The sequence below is a fragment of the Hemitrygon akajei genome, chromosome 6 (genome assembly GCF_048418815.1).
Source record: "Hemitrygon akajei chromosome 6, sHemAka1.3, whole genome shotgun sequence".
Lineage (NCBI taxonomy): Eukaryota > Metazoa > Chordata > Chondrichthyes > Myliobatiformes > Dasyatidae > Hemitrygon > Hemitrygon akajei.
Window position 1 is genome coordinate 148,501,391 of NC_133129.1, and position 12,179 is coordinate 148,513,569.

At 38.7% G+C, this 12,179-nt stretch overlaps 1 protein-coding gene across 1 annotated transcript in view; it reads left to right on the forward strand.

Moving 5' to 3' along the window:
- The first annotated feature begins 5,689 nt into the window (after positions 1 to 5,689).
- Positions 5,690 to 12,179, forward strand: part of tub (TUB bipartite transcription factor) — a 337,531-nt gene continuing 331,041 nt past the window's right edge. Inside the window, exon 1 of the mRNA XM_073049509.1 lies at positions 5,690 to 6,080. Within this exon, the coding sequence (XP_072905610.1) occupies positions 6,025 to 6,080 (56 nt within the window). The 5' untranslated portion in view covers positions 5,690 to 6,024. The remainder of the gene's footprint in view (positions 6,081 to 12,179) is intronic.

The following is a 12,179-nucleotide window of genomic DNA, read 5'->3' on the forward strand; positions in this document are numbered from 1 at the left end:
CTGTAAACTGAAATTACATTACTATTTTGTCAAAGACTGAGGTACTATGGGTGACATCTTCCTTTGTGCTGAACTTCAATGTCACACGTGGTACCTCAGTCTTCTGATAAAATAATAACGTAATTACAGCTGCAGACCATTGAACTCATTTACATAAATGCACAATGTCATTGATCTCCCTGATTTAGTCCTATTCTCTGGCAACTTCACCACGTAAACCTTCATTTCTCTGTTCTTTTGATGAGGAAAGGTCAATGAATCACAAAACCTATCCTTTTGCCAAAATTTTTGACACCGTTCTTATTTTTCCTTTTAAGGTTTGGCAGCATTTATCTACTTGCAGTGCAGCATTGGAAGTTTATTCAGTCAAAAGCACTATGTGAATAAAAGTTGGCAATTGAGGGAGCATTGATTTTGTCCGTAAACCCTGGCATTTATCACACACAGCATGATGATTTATCAGTGAGGGTAGAAAATATAATTAGCTCCAAGCATCATCAGCTTGTGTCTGACATCTAAACAAACACAGTGCAACTATTGTGATCATCCCAGTGACAATTTGCAGTAAATGTCAGGAGGAATATCTGGAAGTGAGACACGGCACACCGAAAAGGTCTTCCTGCTGTCTTGGGAACCCACAGTGGAAAAAGAAGTCCCACCTACAAAGAGGGAGACAATATTGAGTTATGTCACCCCCTCGATAAAAAGAATTGTTAGTGATTAAAACACTGAATATTTTGAAAAAAATTTAAGAACATTCAAAATTACATAAAATAACAAAAACGTTAGACGGTGATGAACTCGTAAGACTAAAATATTCTAAATTAACCCAAATGCACCTTGAAATTTTTTAACTACGTTCAAAATCTGACTAAGTAACACATTAGAAATGTTTGAACATCTCTCAAATGATTAACAGGAGCACTTTAAAACTAAGAGTATTTGGAATTATTTTTAAATATAAAGTGTAACTCTTGCACAAGGTTCATACGGTTGTGTCCTGTTCTGACCTCTCACAGACTGAAGGGCCCTTCAATGGATCCAAGACTGAATGCGCAGTGCATTTAGCAAAGTTCCTGTGCCCATGCTAAACTCCACGTGAAACCCATCCACATGCAGTCTGCTACCCGGCAGCAATTGCGAGCTTGATACCATTCTAATAAGGGGATTGAGGGGTGGAGTGGAGGGGAAAGAATGAGGCCAGTTTCCTGCCTCTTCCAGATGCATGAGGCCTTATGGTTCCTGAGCTGAATTTGGGCTGGTATACTTGGGTGACCACGGCACTTAGAAAGAATGGTTGGAAGGGACCAGCCAAAGGGATAAAAATACTTTGTAGTTTTCTTCATTAGTAACAGAGCTTTATACTTTAAATCTTCTACTTGCTGATCCCAGGAGGTGGTGAATAAGAAGGAGTAATCTCGAAAACACAATGGGTGGCAGTGGTTCACATGTTATGAAATAAAGAGACTGTGAGGAAAAGCTTGAATGAGGCTGCATTTACCTGACATACTGAATTCCAATAGAATGGTTCCTAAGTGGTGCTCCACTGGATAAGTAGATGCTTTATCTATAATTAACTCCTTAGATGAGATAACATAATTTTCTTGACTACAGCCAATAGAGGGGACCTTTGAAATAAATTCAAGTTCCACTATGGCAGCTGGACAACTTAACTTCGAATAAAATTGATGAGTGAGTGAGTGAGGCCTCCCTCAGTCAGGGTCCACCATGGATGTTGCATCCCAGCTGCTGCGTCCGAGCCGGGGCAGTACAATATGGAGAGCAAGTTGTTGCCCATTACAGGCTCCCCTTCTCCATGCACTTGATGAACCCAAAGGATTGGCAGAGTCTGATACAGTTTGGTACCAGCAGCGTCGCAGATGTTGCCAGTTGGCATTGAACTGAACTCAATGTAGGATTGCCTTAGGGACTGAAGCTCCAGATTTTTCCCTCAAGGTATACTCCCGAAGACCTTGAGTTGATATAGCCGCGAGGCTGCGGAGGTTTGAGATCAGAGTTTTACTTCTAGATGAGCTGCCAACCATGGCTGATGAGCCCCATCTGCCCAAAGAGACTGGTTTTAAGGCACCAGTGCCTCCTGTCCTTTCAGTAGAAATGGTTCTGCCAGTCTTAGTAGCTATAACACACATGAAGTCCAGGATCAGGACTTGGTTGTCAGAGACTACCTGAGGTTCACGCCATTGGGACCATTTAATAGGTAGTAGGAGCTTGTCCCCATTAACAACCTTAAGGAATAGATCTATAGTTTCAATGCAAATATTGTGACAGTAACTGTGCAAACACCTCTTATGAAGCACTTGAGCAAATACATTTTGGAAGTCAATGTGACTATCATCTACAAACAAGAGAAAATCTGCAGATGCTGGGAATCCGAGCAACACACACAAAGTGCTGGAGGAACTCAGCAGGCCAGGCAGCATCTATGGAAAAGAGTACTGTTGACGTTTTGGGCCGTGACACTTTGGCAGGTATATTATCTCCAGAGATTCCCCTGTCCACTAATTTTATCTTGGTTTCAAAAAAAGAATTAGCCAGGTTGTTGAAGGCAAGATATTTTCCAAAATTATGCTGGCTCTCTGATCCACTGTAAATGTCCATGGTCTTCAGTTACTCTATTTCGACTATAATTTCTTGATAGCAAGTGTTACAATAATGAGTCTATCATTATCTAACAACTCTCACATTTCTGAAATAACAGAGTATGGGTGTACTTTTCCATTCTATGGGAAGTGCTCTTGGTGAAGATGACTTTGAAAGATTATACTTTAGGTCTGTACACTGTTCTCACTTATTGACTGTAAAATCCTGAGAGGTATAATCTGATAGTGCTGGACTGGGTGCTGCCTGAAACTGTTACTGTAGTGCTCACATGACTGCACATAGAGCTAAACACGGTGGAAAGATCTCTCTGGCCCTCTGTACAGTGGAGCCTGGCAGCAGGGTCTGAACAGTGACTAGGCCCCAGGACACACAGATGGACTTTCACATAAGATAAAGTTGGGGTTTTACCAGTTGTGAGAGTGGTGAGGCATTTTCAATGGCACTTAAACAGTTAAATTTAAAGCACACTATTAAAACGTTAATTAAAACTCATTATCCCCTCAGAAAAAAACATTGTATTAAAGAAACATGATTTTGAAGTGTTATGAGTGATGAACAGACCTGATGGACAATAGTGTGCAGAGTTAACCATTCCTCCCCCCTCCTGAGAACTACAAACTATTGCTGTTGTTATGCTGCTCATGAGAGAGAGAGAGATAAAGCCCAAGCAAGAACATTTGCTACAGAGAAGAGGGGGAGAGAGACTGTTGATTTACTGTATTATGACTCTTCCTGGATTATTTACCTTCCTCTACAAGGACCTTACTTTGTGTGTTAACATTCCTCAGGAGATAGCAGGAGTGGCCTGATTTGATGGACACGGTCATTCAGAGTTGATGGATAGCTGAGACCCCGTGAGTGGGGATAAAAGACAGGTCTGGAGAGACACCCTTCAGACACACCAGTGGACACTGACTGAGTGTTGGGAACCCACAGAAAGGTGGGGGCTTCGGAGACCGAACCTGGAGATCGGTCAGTAAAGCTCACAGTGTTACAGCAGGGCCGGTAGGGACTTGTGTGTGTGTCCACTCATGCCAGAGTGATGAGTCCACCACAGAAGAACGGTCTAGCTGAAGAACAGAGGGGTCATAATCGAATGACCACAATGATATGACAGATTAAGAAAGCAACGGAAGGTTTGGCTGCTGTTGCTGTTACATCTCGCCCTCTCTCTCTCTCTCCAATGATTTCAATACAACAACCATAACTACTTCAGCATTTATGAACTGAACTCTATACTTTCCTATGACAATTCATTTACCCCTAGACATCGATAGAGCTTGTTTAGGATTATTATTATTCCTACACTTTTAGGTTTATTACTGCTAACTTGTTTTATATGTATATTTGCATTTTTGATATTGTATTGTGTAACTTACTAATAAACACCTTTAGTTTGGCACCACCAGACTCCAACGGATTCTTCTTTCTCTGCTGGTCAGACACCCAGTTACGGGGTACGTAACAGAAGAAATAACTTGCCATTTCCCCGGCACACTTGTTGAAATAAGTGAAGCTTCTGATCCTGCACTGTCTGACCTGGCACAGTCTCCACCACAATACAGTGGAATTCCAGCAGGACAAAGGCTGTGGCTGGATTCCACAGTAAGTTCACAGGAGGAGTGAGTGACAGTTCAGTTCCCGAGCCCTCGGCAGCTGAGTGCAAGTCAGGATGACTTAGTGCAGTTTGAAAGATGGATGAGATGTGGCAGCCACAGCCAGGATGATTTTGATATTCATCAACATAAGCTTTTCTTATAAGTAAGTCTTATAAATATATTGCATTCTTGTTCACCTACATTCTTTATAAAAAGTAAAATCTATGTATTTTTTCATAACATATACTTCCACTGACTATCCATTAGATTTAATTATTTCCTTTCCAGTTGTGGCTTTTATCTCCATAGCAAATCGTTAAAACAGTTCTTCCTCATTCCTCAATCAATATTCAACAACTACTGTAAGCAGAACATTGTGATTTAGTAATAACGTAGTATATTAAATAAAAAACCCAATTCAGGACTGGAATTCAATCCTGTTGTTGAGGTAATGGTTAGAAACAGCCTAGGCTTAATCTAATCACAAGAAAATAAAGATACTAGAATCTGGAGCAAAGAAATTAATGGTTGCCATTTGAGGTCGAGACCCTGATGCAAGTCTTGACCCAAAACATTGACCATTGCTTTTCCTCTACAGGTTGCTTTCCCTATTGAGTACTTCCAGTAGTTTATTTTTAGCTCATTGTTCATCCAGTTCCCCAAAATTTTTGATTCATTACCATGTAATTAATTCCTTGGTACTCTCCATCTCAATAATTTCTGATTAATGCCTGCTCTCAATATAATTTAATACTTCCTGAATTTCACCGAATATTATTAGCATCTGGACAACCATAAGAATTTGTACAAAAGCAGTTTACATCAGGGCAGCAGCAGTTGTGGAAAACAGCAAGAGTAAGCATTACTTTGCAGCTTGTCAGTAAATAGCTAGACATTGTTTATAGTTATTAGTGAAATAAATGCCTGTCCTCTATATTCTTTGAATCTTATGTTTTAATCATTTATAGAGATGTGAAATAATAATAAATCTGTAGTAATACTGATAGCACAATTAAACTAAAAGGGCTTCATTTAACATCTTTCCTTTTCCCTCGGGAAGATGTTATAAAATCTCTTAACCAGCTGAAATGACTGTGACTAACTGTAGGGAAGATAATATAAAATGTACTTCTCTGTAATGTGATATAAACGCTTAATGCGAGTTTTAATGAATGTATGAAGAGGCAGTAGCCTAGGAGTTGAGGCGATATATATTGTAGCCTGTGGTAAGTGTTCTTTCATACAGAGTGGATTTAATTAGAGCCTCTGAAAGGATGAGGTTTGAATGAATTGTAGACTGTGTGATTGGACAGAAGAGGGAGTGATGTCAAAGAATAGCGCTGTATCTGTGGAAACAGGAATAAATAAGGAAGACGAGCAGTAAATTAGCAGAGGGAGCTGCATCTAGTTTCAGCCGACTGAAGAGTGACTCCATAAGGCAGGCATTTTGTAGCTGTTGCATTTGTGATTTAAATGAATGAGGAATTTGTTTGAAGAGATAGATTAGATATAAAACATTGTATGATATTTCTTTTGAGCCTGCTGTGCTTCCCCCCTCAATAACATGGCACAGTCCTTATTTTGTCAGCTCAAACGAGAACAGTTTGTGAGCATCTCCGCTGTATTTCTCACTGCAGAGGTGTAACTCTGACAGAAGCAGTTTCACGTTCCATCAGTCCCTGGACGGAATTGCAGTGAAGGGAAGAGGCAGGTAATTTCTGCCCTGGGCTCTGTTGGAAAATTCCCTGGGCTCCACCTGACTTGCCCACTCCTGCAAGGTTGGATTGCGGTGTAGCCAAGGAGAATGGACGGAGTCAGCAGCAACAGGACCATGTCCTACAGCAGATGGAGTTATGATAGGTACTCTATGCATTTTCTTATTGAATTGTTTTAATATATAGCAGTCCAATGAATTCATCACACCCACTTATTCAGAATATTAATATTGGCAATACCAAGCCGTGGCTGTTACATTTCTTAAAAACAGTGCATCACGCCGTGAAACCTGATGGAAACTCTGTATCTTTCTTTTGGTGTGTGATGTTGTCAAATCTGTGGGAAATGCTGTGGGGTTCATTCTGAATGTACTTCAAAAATACTCAAATTGCAATTGGAAAACTATGTGCCAGTATTTTTTTTAAAAAAATAACTGACAGTTCATTGAATGCTTTCCCAATTAGTCACACGTATGTATAAAAATCAAGTGTTTAAGCAATTGGGACATTATATTTTTAAATGGTTGACACATTAATTAAAAGTCAGGTTAGTTGCAAGTTGTGAAGGGTAACAAAACCATTGGGGCGGGGGGGGGGGGGGAACCTTCCCATTCAATAGAATTTACTTTAGTTGCAAGAAAAATCTAGAGAAATTTCTGGAAGTCTTGCATTTCATCATTATGTTGGGCAAAGCTTTCCTTTTATTCGTCCAAGCTGAACAGTGTACTTATCTCAGCTTTATAGTTTTGCCCCTCACCTGTTCAAGCACCTGTCTATTCTAGCCAATTTTTGTGCAAATTATTTTGACAGTGTTGAGCCTGTGTCTGCCGAGTGGTGACTCCCTTGCAGACTGTGTTATGTTGAACTCTTCCAGTGGCAAATACAATTATTGCCTGTGTGTTACTTTTCCCAAACATCATACTTGACTGCTGCTTATTAAAAGAGCATTTATATTGACTTTTACCTATATTGAAAATAGAATGTTCAACTTTGTGGCAAAACATTAGGTAGTAGACATTACTGGTTTCAGTGATAAGCAAATTGTAATGATGGAGACAAAGCAAAGAAGATGTGTTTCTAGGGCTACAGTGTAGTTTGTTTTGTCTAGACTGCTGAAGTGGTAATTGAGGATAACTGTTACCAAATTAAAGGCATTTTGATATCAGTTATGTTGTCTTTTATCTGTGAACAAGGCAACATAAGTTATCCTTATTATTCATAGAGATTACTTATCATTTTAAGGAATTCATTCTTGCATTTCTGTGGTGCATGTGGTAGTATTGCAACTATATGGAATTGTTAATCTCGTATTGATTTTATTATTTTTATAGAAAGAAACAATGAATATCATTCATGATCGCACATTAAACTTAGAGGTTTCCACCTATATCTATTCTGTGAATGGACAGTTCATTAAAAACTTCTTTCAATTACTGCAATTGCTATTGGAAGAAAAATTGTAGCTAAAATTGTTTTTACTTTGGCATTGCTTTAAATGGTTGATAAATTGAGTTTAACCACTTCTGGAGGAAAGGGGCCGACTGAGGAATGAAATTCTTGAATGAACGAAAAGGCAATAGTATTATGGCATCTTTGAGTAATACATACAAAGTAACAGTCTCTGTCAACACTGTATTAAATTGGTTCAAGATCATGGTAAATCGTGCACAACATTTTTCTAAATCAGCTCCTTTGTTTAATTTAGATCTTCAAAAGAAAGTGATAACACTGCTCATTTTGTTTCTTTTTGGATTTGGAGGAGAATTGTGGAGGATCTCCAAGATTGCTGTTCATGTTTACAAGGCTGAACTTTGGATAGGGTTTCTGGGACGATGAAACATGAAGAGAAAGAAAGAACAAGAATGGCCAGTTGGTAAAGAAAACTCTGCCAGGAGCAAGTCCTAAGATAAGAAGAAAATATATACTGAATAGTTTAAGTATCAATGAACATCAGAGTATGCAGGGGACAGCCAATTAAATCTGTATGGTTTGGTCTTTCTGTGAAGATAATGATAATAGAGCTATGTAAAACAAGGATCTTAAAAATGCTGCCTTTTAGGATAGATGGAGCATGGGATAATTGTACCTTTTAGATACTAAGAATGCATGTGTGTGCATTAGTATGATGAAATCCTGTTTAGTGACGTGATAATCTATGACTTTCCATCACATCACATTCATTTTGAGTAGTCTTTCTCCTCTTTTCGTCTTGCCTCTTCTTTCAGTTTGTTCCTAGCACCCCGTCCTTTGGAAGATGTCCCCCACACTCAAACTTCATGCTCACTATACACTTGCTGCTTAATGCAATTTGATTCTGATGTTGCCAGCTATTCCAGCCTCTTTAAAAAGAGCCTACAATCCCATTTCCTTTCCTGTGGAAACCCACTACTACAAGTTTAAAGAAATGGGCAGGATGATTTAGAGCAGGGATTCACCACTTGGGGTCCATGGACCCTTTGCTTAATATGCCGTGGTATTGATCCATGGCATAAAAATGGTTGGGAATCCCTGATTTAGACCAAAGTAGAATAAGTTAGAGCTACTGTTTAGGAATGATGGCAAAGAGAAGTGGAACTTTGTAAAGTTCAGTCCCCTCAGGCAAGATCTTTCTTAGGCTACTGAGAAATACAGAGTCATTAAGTTGGACAACTTTGAAATGGGCTCTCCAACCAACCAAATCCACGTTGACCTGTTTGATACATATAGTAGACACATTTCATTTGCCTGTATTAGGTTTGTAATTTTCTAATTGTCTATTTAAGCCCCTGTTGAAATATATTGATTTTGTCTGATTCTACACATTATTATCTGGCAGTTATAACATTATCCCACAGTAAGAAGACTATTGAACAATTCCCTAGTATGTCAAGATGGACTCTTGATCTCACAATCTACCTCTTTCTGACCTTGTACCTTATTGTCTGCCTGTACTGCACTTTCTCTGTAACTGTAATACTTTATTCTGCGCTCTCTTATTGCTTTCCTTTGTACTACCTCACTGCACTGGTGTAATGAATTGATCTGTAGAAATGCTGTGCAAGACCAGCGTTTCACTCTAACAGTGCCTGTAACAGTAATGAAATAATTTATTAATTTATTGAATTTACAGTAAGTTTCAGATATTAACCACTCACTATACTGTATGTTTAGTTAGAAAGTTTTTTTCTTCAAATCCCCTTTAGAATTCCTCCCTCTCATCATAAAGCTATGACCTCATGTTTTAGTAGATAACCTTATAATTTTATATCCATTCTATCCAGTTATCCCTCAGCCTCCATTAGCTCCAGGGAAAACAAACCCAGCCCATCCATTCTATCCCCATAATTAATGTCCTCCAATCCAAGAAATATCCCTGTGAATCAACTCTGCACACTCTCAAGTGCAATCATACCCTTCTTTTAGTGTAGTGGCTGAAACTTTACACAATACTTGAGCCAGGAAACTATAAATTTCAAAATATATTCTTTGTCCTGACCTATGAAAACAAACATGTGATATGCCTTCTTCACAGTGTTTTCAATCTGTGTTGCCGTTTACAGGGAAGTATGGGCATGAACCCCGCTCTCTTCTTCCTGTCTTTTTTTTCATCAATATTTACTGTAGACGCTCTACTCAATATGTGACTTCCCATAATGCATCATTTTTCAGTTGCCAGGATTAAATTCCATTTGTCACTGCCCTATGCAACTTTCTATTAGATTTATATCTTGTTGTGGCATTAGACAACATTCCTTGCTTTCGCCAATGCCAGCAGTTTCTGTGTCAAATGAAAACTTTCTAATCCTGTCTTACATATCCACATCAGGAACCATAGCCAATGGATGGAAAATCAAAATAGGTTAATTGGATTGCAAAATTAGCCAGAATAGCTTACTTGTGTTTGAATGAAATCTCTGCTTTTAGGCTACAACTGTATTGTTGAATGTTTGGGGTCCCTTAATTAAGTATTTTATGATGATACTGAATATAGACTTGAAAGAGATAATGTCTCTTTTTGGCCTGATCTTACTCATTCATGTAAACTTGGAAGGTAACACAGACCATAAAGTGTGATTAACTGCACTCTAGTCTGCAATCATGTTTCTCAACAGTTGAGAGAGGTAGTCTATGGAGGAGCCCCTGAATAATTTTGTTTCGAGTTACATATATAGTGATTTTTAAATTTGCACATTCCATACTGAGATGTTAAGAATCCACAGGGACCAAGTCCACAGGGATCAAGTTACTAAACATTGCAAGATATGCCATCTGAACAGGCATGAAGGAACTTTGATTAGACCCATAGCAGGAAATTAGTGTGAATTCCAACACCACACAGCACAAATGGCTTGAAAGACACATATGGTGGGAAAGTCTATTACTGTAGCAACCAATTAACATGTCTATCACTTAAAAACTTCAAAATACTTTAATTATTGCAAGCAAGAGTACTAGCCATGCAAGGCTAGACAGATCACAGCAAACCAGAACTGAATCCGTCAAACTAAGTCTCACTGGGAAGGGAAGTATTTAGAGTGGAACATCACTGAAGGGGGACTTACACAATACTGAGATGGATGAGAAATATCAGGAGTGGTTCAGAACTAAATATTTTACTAATGGTACTATATAAAAATAGTAGTTATAAATTGAAAGTAAGGATCAATAATCAGGAAGCCTTTAAGAATCTTGACACAGCCATGGACTTCTTCTTTACAACAAAGGACAACATAGAATTAAAGCTTAAACAGGTATTCCAGATGAGAAACAAGTTAAAGTTTAGAACCAACTCTGGTAAGTGATGTGAACATTGGAAAACAATATATTTCATGATCGGCAGAAAGTAAATCCACTGGATTATTTTGGCAAATTATATCAACGGTCTGTTCCTGCTCAAGGATTGGTTGAAAACATTCAGGATGGATTGAAGAATTTTTTTCCCCATTTGGTATAAATCTGTCAGGATCAGATCTGAGAGAGATTCTGGAGTAATATAAAGATGTGCTCATGTATTCAAGAATTGAAGATAAAAAATGGAAGCCAGAGTAGGTTGGGAAGTTGGCCCCTGTCCTGAACCAGAGTATTGACCTGTAATGTTGACCATCAGAAGCAATTTTGACCTTTTGAGCTCATCAGCAATTTTTCTAATTGTTTGTTCCAGCTGCACACTTCAACTTCCCACATTGTTCCAATGAAGCCCAGCTAACTTTAATGAACATCACCTTCAGAACTGTCTAGGCACTGGACCCATCAGCCCTTTATGTTGAATTCAACAATTTCAGACAGCCAGGTTGTTCTCCTGCTGTCAGAACTGACCAGTTGGGTTGCAAGGCCATCCACCTATAAACTTCCCTCAGTTTTTCTCTCCCCACAGATACTACCTGGTCCATTGAGTATTTTCAGCATTCTCTCATTTCAGATGTCCAACATCTATTGTGTTTTGTAAATCCAGAATGCCCTCATTCATCTATTAATTTGATAGATCCAGAATCATTTGTCACCAGGACACCCCATTGTATACATTCCTTTTGTTCTCTCCATATACTACGGGTTCTCATTTCTCCAGTATGATGAAGATCCATTGATCAGAAAAGTTAACCCCTCACATTATCTAACATTGTTTAATAATCTCTTGTGTGGCACATTTCTGAAGATCTTCTAAAGGTCCAAAGGCAATGCATCCTCTGGGTTCACCTGAGCTAGTCTGCTGGCTACAATTTTTAAAAAAGCATTAACATTGTCAGAACAGATGTCCTTTCATAAATTCATGTTGAGTCTTTCCAAACCTGGAATTATTTTCCAAATGTCCCATTATTACTTGCTTATATCTACTATTTTCCCTGAGTTTAATATTGAACTAAATGGGTTTAGCTCCCCTCTGCTTCATTCTCTCTCTATCCTTCCTGAATTAGTAGGGTTAAATTTGCTATTTTCTCATCTGTAAAGGAGACAAATGTATCCCTACTATGGAATTTTGGAAGATGTTAACCAGCAAATCAATCATTTCCATAGCCACTGTTTTCCATACAGCTGGAATGCAGGTCATGGGATCCTGGGGATTTATTGTATTTCAGCTCCATTAATTTTCCCAATGTTGTGTTGCCTCACAGAGCTCATAGACACACATTCAATTCTGACCATGAATGCGTTCTCTCTGGAATTTGCATGTTCTCTCTCTAGTTGTGAGTTTCCTCCAGGTGCTCTGGTTTCCTCCCAAATCCCATAGACATGTTATTTGGTAAATTCGTTGGCTCATGTGTATGGG